General features: G+C 39.2%; 1 protein-coding gene across 2 annotated transcripts in view; it reads left to right on the top strand.

The window, feature by feature from the left end:
- Positions 1–5464, top strand: part of SNX7 (sorting nexin 7) — a 66151-nt gene extending 60687 nt beyond the window's left edge. For both annotated transcript variants that reach the window (XM_019531046.1, XM_019531045.1), the window contains one exon: positions 5052–5464. In XM_019531046.1, the coding sequence (XP_019386591.1) occupies positions 5052–5132 (81 nt within the window). In that variant the 3' untranslated portion in view covers positions 5133–5464. The remainder of the gene's footprint in view (positions 1–5051) is intronic.
- The last annotated feature ends 8006 nt before the right edge of the window (positions 5465–13470 follow it).

Raw genomic sequence — 13470 nt, 5'->3', positions numbered from 1 at the left:
TGTGAACATATCCAAAAACTCAACAGGTGAAAAAAAACACACAAAGTACTTCTAACCCATTAGAATAACTTCTGTCAAGCTTCAAAGCCTTTGTCTTGTCCTCTTCCTAGTAAAAATGCTAGGCAAATAGATAAAATATGTAGTATGCCACAGGGGTCTCCATACTGATATATTTGACTAGTCATTTTATTGTTAGTTGGCCTTGCATGTGTATTACCTACTTCCTAAGGAATGTGCTTTGTGCTTAGCAAATCATTTTTACACAGTTTTTGGACATTCACACTTAATTAAACCAATTCTGCTTTCCCCTAAAAGATGAGATACTGCTAAGCATTTTAAGCATGTTAATGCCATTATAATGCATTTTAGTTTTACTTTCTAAGTTGTAGTCATTTCAGTTGTAGAAATTTTAAATAAATAAAAAAGATTATAGAAGTTTTGTATAAATGAGTCTTTCTGCCCTTATATATTCCTTCTTTCTTTCTTGAACTCAAAAACTGAAACTGATCAATCAGATGATCATCCATCAAATTATCACCCCACAATGCAAATGTTTAAGAAAGGCATTAGCCATAGAAGCTAAGGGATGGAATGGAAACAAATATGCATCCTTAAATGTGTCCTGGCACTCACTGCTACCATTGCCATTTTTACTATGCCTTCTGGTTTGTTTGTTTTTTTGTTACATAAGCACTTGTGCAATAGAGAAATTCTTTCAATGTGTTTGTTTCTAAAAATGATGATGCCATATAAATGCGCAACGCACAGTAGCACTCTAAATTAATATTCGCTTTAGGTGAAGTAGCATTACTTAAGATCTTGCTGTTTTCAGTTTTGCCTATTTTTGTTGTGATTTGCAGTACATTTATGAATATTTAGAACTTATAATTTATAATACATACATGCAAATTAAATTTCATGTTAACTTTTTTTTCTGTCTTTGTGGTTTAAAATCAGTTGATGATTCTTTATTTAGAATCTTATTTTTCCTCCTACCACGAGAACTAAATAAAATAAGTTTAGAAGGATGGCTTAAGTACATATCTCTAAAGAAATGTCATTTATGCAGCTCATGTGTCACAGTGTAAAAAGCATGAGCCTAAGGCACAGAGACCTAGTTTTGTACTGGTATAGTTAATTATAAATCTTGTCAACTGTAGCACCACTGTGATTTCTGACAGCAAAATGAGCCAGCGTTGCTCTTGTACTTTGGATAATGTGTTTTGGTTATATAAAATGAAAATAAATTAAAAAACTGAATAACTTTTTTAACCAAATGACACTTTGCATCTTTGCCTGGAAAGACTTCCATAAACTGCATCTAGGTAGATTAGAAACGCATTGTAAATTAGTTTTTTTAATTTATTTTTTGGCCCATGTTTACCATGGTAACACAAAGCCTTTCTGATGCTCCAGTTATCACTCTTTTGTTCATGTTGTTAAAAATACATGAATTGTGACATCTTTAGTTACATGAAGCACGGTTATAGTCTTAAGCACCTATCTAATTCCAACACAAGATTCCTCAAATTAACTGTGCTCAGCACATCTGATTCAATGTTGTCCTAAGCGATATGATAAGTATAGGGGAAAAGATATGCCTTGCAGATTTGCATAGGATCTAGGAAACCAAGTGGGGAAACAAATCCCAGGTCACTGCTGAAAGTATTCTGCCAATAGCTATTTCCTAATCACTTGTATACCAAAAAGAAACCTCCAACTTAGCTCTGTAGCAGTGTCATATGACATGAAACGGAGAAAATACCTAATGATCCAAACAAGTAGAGGCTTCATCCAGAAGATCAAAAAGAACCGTAAATTCCACCCAGAAGTCAGCTGGCAGCCACTCGTGGTCATTGCTCATTTCAATGATTTTTTTTCTGGCTCTCTCTTATTTATTGCTTAGTCTCACCATTGATAGTGCAGGTAAGTTACCTTGGCGACCTAACCACAGAGAAGCCATTCAGTTCTGTTATGTGATTCTTCACATGAATCCAATCTAATAGTTTCATTTCCCTCCTTCTGCGGTAGTCCAAGACTGAAGTGTTGAACAGAGATATAAAGTTCCCTATGTACACCAGAGGAAGCAGGAATCAATTAAGGACTATGTAAGCAGCGTAAGATTAAAAAAGACTGGGAAGGAGTTCTGGATAATGGATTTCTGTAGTAGAAAGAGTTGCCTATGTTACTTCATGTTCCATAGTGAATAAATACAAACTGTAAAATCACTAGGATGTTCACTTGTAACTAGTGACTTATACAACATAAGGCTTTCAAATATTTTTTGATTCCTTGGTTATTTGGTATTTGGGTGCATCCTTTAACCTCTTATTTGATGTTCTTGCAAACCCAAATACCTTTTGTTTTTCTTTTCCTGCTTCGTTTGTCTTGTCCCACTTTGTGGGCATATCAGTCAGCAAGTCCATGATTCTGGCCCCTGCTTTGTCATTTTTACACCATTCTGTGTCCTTTATTGCTTTTCCTGTGTTTTGTTCTTTAAATTTAAAATAATTAAATTTACTGGCCTTCTGATAGTTTCACCTGCTCACTTGAATACAGATATTCAACACTTGGTCACTTTGAAAGAAAATTGAAAGTGAAGGAATCCATGGACTTTTGTGACAATGACAAACCCATAAATGTGTCCCTTAATACAGAAGTTAGGTGACTGTAAGGCCAAACAGTATGAATAAAGGGCATTTTAAGTTCTAACCAATGATAGATGAATGCTATCAATTTTATTTTAATCAGGTAGGACAAACTACTATAGCTTGAATAGCTTATGGCAGAAGAATTTAACACAAGGAACCATGCCATTTTAGGGCATTTTGAATACTCAGTTTGAATAAATGAAAGAATGGAAGATGTCCCCTATGCAGGTTCAGAAAGCTTATTTATTATCAGTTTTGCAGATTCTTTTTGAAAGGAACAAGTATACTGTAAGTAGTGAATAAAGTATGCAGCCAGTATTAATAGATACCAGAATCAGAACTAAATTTTATGGAAGCATGCACTACTTATTTATTTATTTTAGTACTGACAGAGAGAGAACAGTTGGCAGCGTTCCATATTATTCATTTTCCTAATGGTTCACTTTATGTAGCATAAACCTGGGAAGTTTGAAAGTTTTGGGTAACACTGACACAGTACATTCAGATAACATTAATCATAGGCTGCATCTCATGTTGTGAGAGAATTCTCCTGGGTTTGTTTTCCTGATAGAAAAACTTACCTGGAGATTCCTGAACAGACATTAAAATGATGAGCCCCTGAGGGTTATTTTTCCTTATTATAACCCTTGTTCTTGGTTAGTTTTTCTCCTGATAATGGCCATTTTTGTTCTGGGAGAAAATGCCTGAATATCTGCACACTCGTAGTTTCTGCTGGGAAAACAACAACTCCCAGGGCTTGCACTGGTTTGCCAAGCAATGTAATGTTCTGTGTTACAGACATCCATTTAAATCAGCTCAAAGCAAGAATGATTTTAGGATTGTTTGAAACTAGTACCTTTTTTATTATTTACTATCTATCACAACAGTAGAACTTGGGGATCTAAAATGAAATCAGTAGGTATAGTTTAAAACTAACAAAAGACATTTCTTTTCACATGGCATGTAATTGACTTATGGAACTCAGTCCCATTAGACATTGTGGAAACAGGTGGTTTAATCCAGTTCAAATGGGGATTGGACAACTTTGTGGAGAAAAGGTCCATGAGAGAGCAATGAGCATGATAAATAGGGAGACAGCCTCTGAATCAGAATTTCTTAAACCTGTGAATCCTGGAAGCTGCAATGGGAGAGGAGCAGAGGGTGGTAAATTCTGGGTGTGCTCTATTTATCCTCACCCACCAGAAGCATCTGTGTTCTGCCATTGAGAGACAGGAAACTGGACTAGATGAACCTAGTAAGTGGTAGTTCCTATGTAAAACTAAAATAGTTTGCATAATTAAAAATACACTTAGACAAAGTTATTTCACTTCTCATGACAGAGAGAGAAAAAACAAGAACAAAACCAACCCCTTTTCACCTTTCTGATCCCATCACTTTCTCAGTACTCAGGGAAAATGTGCTTCCATGTTTGTTTAGAAAAAAAATGATTTAATTTAACCTTGAAAGTTTATTATATATACAAAGATGAATCCACAGAAATTGTAAAGGAGCTATGCCTGACAGTTCTTGTTTGTATTCTGCTTGGAATATTTTGTATATAAGAAAAGGGAGAGATTAGAGCATAATTAATGAGCTACTTTTTACATTGTTGTCCACTTATATTGCTCACACTATGTGCTTGCTGTTATCTGGAAGTGATGTTTAGAATTAGTTCAGCATGTTGACTGACATTTTGGGCATCATTGACCTGCCTAGGAAACTATACAGGCAGTCCTCGGACTTATGACACAATTGGATCCTGAAAACTGTGTCTTAAGTTGAAACGTAACTCGGAACAAATTTTCTCATAAGAAACAATGTTATAAATGGGGGATTGGTTCCTGAACCAAGGCCCAATACCCTATTTTCACCAAAAATACCCCAGAATGTTGTACTCAATCAATTATGGATGAGTAATACAGCTACATTAATGTATTTATATTATAAATAGCAAGCATATTGATTTGGAAAGACTCCTTTGAGATGACTTTGCTGGACTTTTTGAAGGGTTCTTGGCTGGAGTCTTCTCAGGAGACTTGGTGGCAAGTTTTTCTGGAGTCTTGTCTGCTTTCTTAAAGAAAGTGTCCAAGGAAGTTTGGACAGATGTTCTCCAGGAAGATGAATGATGCAGCAGACTTGTTCACTGGCATGGCATCACATTGGATCAAGCATTGTAAAGTCGAAACCAATGTCATGAAGTTGAAACAGGGTGTCAATTTATAAATGTTGTGAAGTGTCAAACATTGTAACTTGAAATGTTGTAAATTGAGGACTGCCTGTATTTCATTCTCTCTATAATTTTGATAAACTGCATATATCCTGCTCTCTCTGTTTTCTCTTTGGCTACAAATTTTACAGAAACTCCATTTGCCTTACTTATATGCATCTGTTTTCTTTAAGTGCCTTGCTTCATGGGAGTCCTTCTTGACATCTCAAACAGTGGATCTTCACCTGGAAGAAGATTCTGAAGATAGGCCTTGAATGTATTTCTGATTGATCTTCCTTTTAGTGCAGTTTCTGCCAACCAAAGAAGTGCTCTTTATATGAGTTCAGATACATTATTAAATATAACTATTAATATTTAGTGACATCTGGAAAACCAGCCTTTTGAAAACTCAGGTATTCTAGTGTCCTGGTCTACCTTTTGGATCATGCTATATATTACTATATATTGCTCAGTTATTATTTTACACATTTCGTATGCAAGTGTTTGCATATAATTGTTTTCTTAAATATTCTGTAATTTGGATATGAAATATTTTAAATATGTAATAATAGCTGCATTTTAATAAAAAAGTTTAATAATAAATGTCTGTTTTAGTTGTCTTCCCTAATCATGAAAAATAAATCTGCATTTTCATTTGCTTGTTGCCTTCTTTTTATAAAATGACAGAAAACATGTAGATAGTTGATCAAAAATGTCTTACTGGATTATATCAGTGGTGAAAGTAGTCTTTTGAGGGGTGTAACGGTCCTATCCCAGGGTTGACCATAATGCCCCTAGAATATCCTTTGAACCTTTGTCCTCTCCTCTTCCTTTGGGCAATCTTGCCTTCTCTTTGTCTACCACACCTTGATGAAGTGGTACTTTCAGGAAAGGGAGGCTGCCCCAGGGCTCTCGAAGCAAGATCTCACCCATGAGCGCTGATGTTGTTGCTCATTCCCTTAAGGGGTAATCATGGTCTCTGAACCTCCCCTCCCCTACAGCTGAGCTACACTTTGCAGTCATCACTTAAGTGGGCACGTTGGCCCGCACCACCACCAGGCCACCTTAGGTCTCCACTCCCTTGTTGGGGCCTTGGCCTTCCCAGCTTCTGCCCCCAATGCTCTGACTGATCCCTTTGGCCTAGACTCACTACACAGTCTGGCTTCTTGGGCTTTAGCCCTTCTCTTGGCCACTTGGGCTCTTATTTCTGCCTTTCCTGGACTGGATCCTCTGGCCCCAATCACTGCCCCTTCTTGGACTGTGGGCTCTTTGGCCCTGTTTCTGCCCCTCTTGGTCTCATGGGACTTCTGTGCCCAACGTCCTCCCCTTTCAGGATTGTGGGTTCTCTAGCCCTGTTGCTGCCTCTCTTGGGCTTGTGCCTTCTGGCGCCAGTCTCCACACTTTTCTGAGCTGTGGTGTGGGCTCTCTAGCTCTGCTCCTCTAGCCTCTCAGGCTGCAGGCTCCTAGCCCTAGTCTGCTTCTCCTGGGTTGTAGGCTCACTGGCCCTTGTTCTCACCCTCCTAGGCTGTAGCCCTGTTTCCGCCCCTCTCAGGCAACTCTGGGCTCTCTGGTCCTTACTCAAACCAAAAACATAAGCCCTCTGGCTATAAGTAAACTCTTAGCACTCTGACCACATAACTCAGTTCTCTAAGCCTGCTGACTCTCTAAGTCAATTGCCATCCATACTTTTTCTCTGCCAGCTCTCTTCACTCCAAGTGTGGCTGTCCAGCATAGCAGGTTCACAGTCCATCATTGCGAGGCAGCTTCCAGGGCCAGACTGTTTGGTCTGACTCTGGCTTGGTCCTATATGCCCCAGGGCTTCCAGCCATGTGCCTGACAGGCAGCCTGCAGGTGCTTTCTAATGTGCTTGGCTCAACAGCCTTCAGGATGACCTACAGCAACAGAGCTAGCACTGCAGCAATTCTTTTGCTGCTGTTTCTCCAGGTTACTTCCTTTTTCTACTATTACTGTGCTACTGGTGCAGCAATAGGAACTTCTTAGTTAAAAGGCTCTGGCTGCCTATAGCTCTGTAGCTAGCACTGCCTGGGTGCAGTTTGCCTCTATTTTACCTCTCTCAGTAACAAAAACTGTAGGTTCCTTATTACAAGGGAAAAATAATTTTTATATTCTAGGTAACCCTTATAGTATCTAGAGAGACAGTATTCTATAAATGGCTTGTAAAAAGATGCCAGGATTTGTTAGGCTGATATCTTTTATTGGACCAACTACATAGTTGGGATGGAGTTAGACAAGCTTTAGAATACAAAATATTTTTCATCAGGTTTGAGCAGTTAGAGTCAACAGCTGTGATTTGAAATATTTCTTGAAGTACCCTCAAAACTTTGCAAGATAGAACAAGAAATATTCCTTGAAAAAGAGGGGCAGTTCATATCTAAGCATACTTAATGCTTAGAAAGTTAAGCAGATGCTGAACCTGCTCTGTGAAGTTATTACAGTTAAGGAACTCGGATCCAATTTCCTAACCTAACAATTGAGGCTGCAAAAGTTGTTTAACAATATTATTTGGGATCTTCTTCCAGTATTTACATATATATTAAAAGCCTTTCCCTGGCCCTTCATTGTCTTACAAGCTTTAAAATATAATACAAAATGAAAAACCTTAATAGCATATGCAATGAGCCATCATTCAGTACTATACTACTTGCCAAAACCCTATTGCTGTGACTACAATGAACTCAATGCAACCTCTCATGTATATGGTTTAAACCCATAGTAACATTTAACTGCATGTTTAACTTTCTCAGTAACCCTTAACTTAGTCCTTTCTAGGATGACTGTTGGGGAAAAAATGCACTGTAGCATGTGTAGAAGACTAATAAATAGCAGGTTCTAGTGACCTGGTAAACAGCGGGTACTACAAGCAAGGCCTCATACGGGAGATTACTCTGCAGCTGACACTTTTTCAAACCAGGGACTTCCAGATTATATGCATCTGATTATGACTGTGGCTATAACATATAGTGAGAGAGGTAGAGTTAGGGCACCTGTTATCAGACCATGTACAGCTTTAAGACCTAGAAACTTAACTGCAAAGCACTGATTTCTTTCTAGAAGTCTAAGGTGCTGTCCCAAGAAACACCAATAAATAGGCAGCTATATTCTTTAGCAGCTGTCATTTTAATTAGTACTCAAGTTGCCTCCCATATGAAGCAGAGCATATTGGTCTAGTTATTCCTAAACAACAGCCTAAGCACATTGGTCAAAGTCCTTTAAAAAAAGGGTGAAACAATAGGATTTTCATGAGATTTCCCACAGGCTTAAAAGGGAACAAGTGCTTATTGACCATACACACACAGGATTCTGAATGTAGGTAACATCAGCTCTCAATATAACAATCAGGGCAGAGCTGAAGAAACACAGCTGTAACAAGTGCAGTTGCTATATAACACTGCCGTTTACAATAGTTGGAAGAATAAGACCAATTAAGAATTCAGACTTATGGGCCAAGTACAGACAGTCAGAAAGCCCAAGGCAGAATCAATCCTACCTTTGTGGGCTTCTCTAAGCTGTGAAGATTGTATCATAAGCAAACACAACACACTTTGCCTTTGTGGGTGGGGAATTAGGCAAATGCCTGCAACTGGCCAGGCCAGAAGGTGGGCAGGGGGGTGCTACTGCACACCCCCCAGCCTGGCAGCAGGGCCCAGCTGAACAGAGCCATCCCTGATTGGCTGTCAGGCACATGACCCCAACCCTCTGCTATCGCCACAGACCCCACCCTGTACCAAGCCCTAGGCTTCCAGAACTGGTAGCCATAGTGGCCCCACTGGGGGGCAGGGGAGGGAACAGAGCCCCCCCACCTTGGTCACAGCCCTCCCAGCTGAAGTCTGTACGGTGTTGGGGAGGCCCACAGCTGGGACTTTATCCCTCATCCTAGTTGGGAAATTGCCCTGGCTTTCCTTCCAACAGCCTGTCTGTGCAAGCATCCCAGTCCTGCCCCTGCATCAGACCCAGCCTCTCAGCCATGGGGGGCAGGGGAGGTAACAGAGTACCCCCTCTGGCTGGGATATGCACAGCTTTGGGGCAGCCCTTACCAGGAAGCCTTTTCCTCTGCAGTCCAGCTTTCCTCTCCACAGCCTGGCAACCCTGCCTCAGGACCCCTCTGCACTATGCAGACTCCAGCTGGGAGGGTGGGGGGCATGGCTGGGGCAGGGGGCTCTGCCCCCACTTCCCTGCCCTTTTGCTGAGTCCAGCATGAGGGTGCAGCTGTGGTAATCACTCAAGAGGCTGCAGGGAGGAATGCTGTGCTGCAGTGGGGGAAGTCCCTGCTGTGGGTCCTCCTGCACTGTGGAGGCCCCTGACCGGGGGGGGGGCAGAGGCAGAGGGCTCCATTCCCCCCCACCCTTGGGCCCTCCACTGGCTGGGCTGGGGAGCAGGAGCTTTGCTGCTTCAGCTTTGTAACAGCCTGGGGACAGGGATGGGGACAGTTGGGCTTGATTGGAGGAGACGGTGGGGCAGAGGCTAGCCCACTTACCCTGTTGGGATTAAAGAGAGAGGTGCAAGGCATCCTGGTATTCTGGGAGACTGCAACAAAACTTGTGTTGGGAGGGAGTTTGGGACAAAAGTTCCACAGACCAGTTTAACCTAATTCAGTTAAGTCTAATACTACATCCATCTTGCTCTATCTTAAACTGTTCTGGCCATTTTTTACACCAGTCTATATCCACTAAACTGCTGTTCTGTTATGGATTTAAACCAATTTCCGATCACTTATACCAGTTTGTGTGTAATTTCTTTCCCTAGCTGAGGTGTTTATAAAGGATTGGGACTCTTCATTCTTTACCACAAAATTGTACACCAGAATCTAAATGTTCTCTGAAAAGGTCTCTCTAGCTTTTGTGAATGTGAAGATAAGCTCGAAAATTTGAACAAAATAGAGAAAGATGAAATGTTGGGTGCCTGGGATTTCTGGAAACCTGAAACAATAGCTTGAAGCTGGCCAAAGTTTCCTGTTTACCTCAATAGTTTTATAAATCTGAAAATTAAACATAATTCTTTAGAATCAGGATTTGTAAGCATCTCGTTACTGGTTTATTTTTAAGTAAATTTATCAGGCTGTTTTCTTTATACCACAATCCCAAACTGCCTTCCTTGTCTTCCAAGGCACCAAATTCCTGGATGTCCCCTGGCATAGCTATTTAAAAACTGTTATAATTTAAAGCCTTTTCTGACAGCTTCTAAGAGGAGCACCAGTAAAATTTTTGAGAACTGTGCTAAAGACTATGCATTTTCAATATTACTCATTTTCATATCTTCTTGTCCTTTATGTACATTGATAGTTTCAGTATAGACCGAGACTGCTTATTCCTTTCTATTTTTGCCAGAATTTTGCAACCTCACGTGCAAGGGGCAAATGCTACATTATATGCTAACTTCAAAACATATCAGCTGTGTTTTTACAATTGGTTCTTCCTAGCCCAGGTTACTGCCATTTTCTGCCAACCTAAAAACAGGAGAGTAACTGAGCTTTCCTATGGCATTCCAACTTCACTGCCCAGTTATTTGCTAATAACATGCATTTTCTTCTGTAAACTCATTAATCCACCCTCAAAATAAGCACACATGCTTGTAAAAAAAAGGCCTTTCTAGTCCCCAGAGCTCTAGTTAAAAATCTTACCCATAGTGAAACCCTATTCTACCCCAGTAATATTCTGATTGCACACAAGAAATGTATATGATGCTCGGAAGTCCAATTGACTTGAACTGGGGTAGATCACGAGAATAGCAAGCCACATGCCCTTTGTCAAGAATGCCTTGCTTCCTTTTTCTTAGTGGCTCATATGTAGGACCTATAAAGTCAAATCATCCCCTCCTTTTGTCTGCTGTCATAGAAGTACATATGAAGGAAAAGCATTCCTTAGATCATTAGTATGCAAGTCGTTGCCAGTAGAGATCACAGAGAATGTGCTTCCAGTACAAATCAGTCAGGAAGTGTTGCAGTTATGGAATAGTCCTTAGAGTAGTCCCATGCTGACCACCAGCAGCAGCCCAGCTCAGAGATGATCAAAGGTGTGTGTGTGTGTGCTGAGAAAAAGGATAGAAAATACCTGTCTACATAGATATGTAAATGGGGTATTCTGGTCATTTCTACTGTTCAAGAAACCAGAATCCTCTTCAGTCCAGCACACCTTGCTTCAGTTCAAGAGTATTAGCTTAGCAGGACAATGAGATAAAATACAGTTGCTATTTTGGTTAAAATGGTGAAAGATACTATCAAAAGTAAGACTACATTTTTAAAAAAGGCTTTTCAAACTAGTCGTAGTTGGGTGTATTAAACTTTCTTCTCCAATATTATGGCTTGATCTTAGTGGCAGCATCTCACTAACAGTATCATTAAATAAAGATGATACTGGCAAGATTACCATGAGACCTACATTCCAGCACTGAGTATTAAAGAATACTTTTATTTATCATTAATACACATGGCATTTTAAAACGACGTATTAGTACCTGCTACTGGACAATTTCAATTCTCTGCTGTAGGATAGGCGAGAGTAAATATCTCTGTAATACACTTCTTCAAACATCATCTGAAATTTCCTTATAAACACACACACATGCACTTTCCTATCAAACAGCAGGACTTCTACCCGGTAACTGGTGAGACTGGTGCAGCAGCCAGTAAGATGTGTATATATAAAGCACAGAAGAGCTTTCTGTTTTTCACTGTGCAATCAAGTTATGAGCTGTCAATTGGAATTTGGCCTCCTGTACTTTAACACAGCAGCAGATACTTGGGAAGAGAGGCCTTGACTGGGCAGTACTACAGGCAAAGCTCACTGAGCACAGGAAAAAAGATAGACTAAAGACATAAAAAACAAATACCTTAAGTCTAAGAAATCTTGACTAAAGGGACTAACTTTAAATTCAGCCTTGGAAACCTGCTATACTGTTCTTTTAAACATATATATGCATGGATCCTTGCTAGCGTTTGGATGGAACCCAGATGTACTAGTAGTGCTTCTACATCACCCGAAGAAGAAGATATATCAAAGACCACCTGAATATGAAAGAAAATTAGCCACAAATTTTTAGTAGATCAGTTGACCTTGAGTCGGGAGTTACTAAGATGAAAGTTATTTCAGATCAGGATGGCAATAAGATGTGTAAAGCCAAGCAGGTGAACAGCTGAGAAACTAAATTTTTCTCCTTTTTTAATGTTATGGAAATAATGCTGTTTTAGAAGTTCTCCCCTCTCCTTTTAAGATATATTTATTTTGTTGTGGAGATTTGATGTGATTTGTATTTTATTTTGTTGTGTGATTTTGATGTGATTCTGTTCTGAAAGTTTTATTCTTCCCTATAGGATGTTAAACTTGGATGTTCAATGTTTGACAAGAGTTATTTCTTTTGATTCTACAACTAGTAAGTTGTTTTAGAATTAAGTTTTACTATGGTAGGCAAGGTTCTTTGGATAGATGTGATGTATTTTATTAGCCCAACTGAGTAGTTAGAAAAATAGTAGTTTTACTATGGTTGTATTAATCTTTAACCAAGATTATTAATATAAACCAGCAAGTTAACAATTCAGTCATAGAACTTGGAGTCTATTGTTTGAAGAAAAAGAAAAAAAAGTTTCTAAATCTGATTACACAGTATAGTATCATGCCCAGTATTTAATGAGTCATAGTTAAACCAGTAAATCATTTGAGTCAGATTTAATTGCATTGGAGGGAATAAACTTCTTGAATTAAAATTTAATCAAAAAATATAGCAGCTCCAGTATAAGTGCAATATATTTTAGTCCTTAAGGTCAATTTTAACAGCAGTAAAGCAATGCACAAATTAATTCTGTGAGAATTACTGGAAGAAAATGTGTGTTTACTTCTCAGTTATTTTCTTTTTTTCAGTCTTTGGGATTATGTTTATTCCAACTGTAAATTAAGATTTTTCATTAATGTGAGAACAACAGTCTTTCTAAAATGATATCTGAGCAGGAGCTCCAGATATGTAGAATTACCATAGAGTTTGTCACTCTTAGAAGGAGAATTGTATATTCAGTTAACGTTTAACATCATTTAGTTATTGGGTCAGGAAGTCAAACCCAGACAAATCCAGAGACATGCTGAATATCTTCTTTCCCACAAAGTTCACAGAAGTTGCATGTTCTGGGTTTGGCCCTCAAGACAAGAGACATTTGAGAACTACACTCCCAGAATTTTCAATTTTGGAGGTAAACAGTATGCTTAATATTCTCAAATATTTTCCTATTCCTTAAATTTTTTGATTATGCAAATATACATTGTGCCTTAAACTCAACTGTTTCAGTGAAAATTAAACCTAAAGCTTCCGTAAAAGCTGGGTGCATCTACATGAGATGCTTAATGCGCACTGACCTAATAACACTGCACAGTGGTGTGTTGAGCAAAAACCATGCTAATACACTACTGCACAGTAGTGCAGTAGTTTTCTTTCATATTCAGGTGGTCTTAGGCTGCTGCACAGTAAGCATCACTAAAAATCGTGCGCCAGTGCTACTGCGCAGTAACTGTAGTTGCTGCGCATTTAGTTAGTACTTCATTAAGCAAGTATTAAACGGCGCAGTACCTACTGCATATTACCGAACATGTAGATATGCCTGCTGTCTTTCAA

This window comes from Crocodylus porosus, unplaced genomic scaffold, assembly GCF_001723895.1.
Source record: "Crocodylus porosus isolate Cpor-Errol unplaced genomic scaffold, CroPor_comp1, whole genome shotgun sequence".
In the NCBI taxonomy this organism is placed as follows: domain Eukaryota; kingdom Metazoa; phylum Chordata; order Crocodylia; family Crocodylidae; genus Crocodylus; species Crocodylus porosus.
This window is presented reverse-complemented; position numbering and strand designations above follow the sequence as displayed.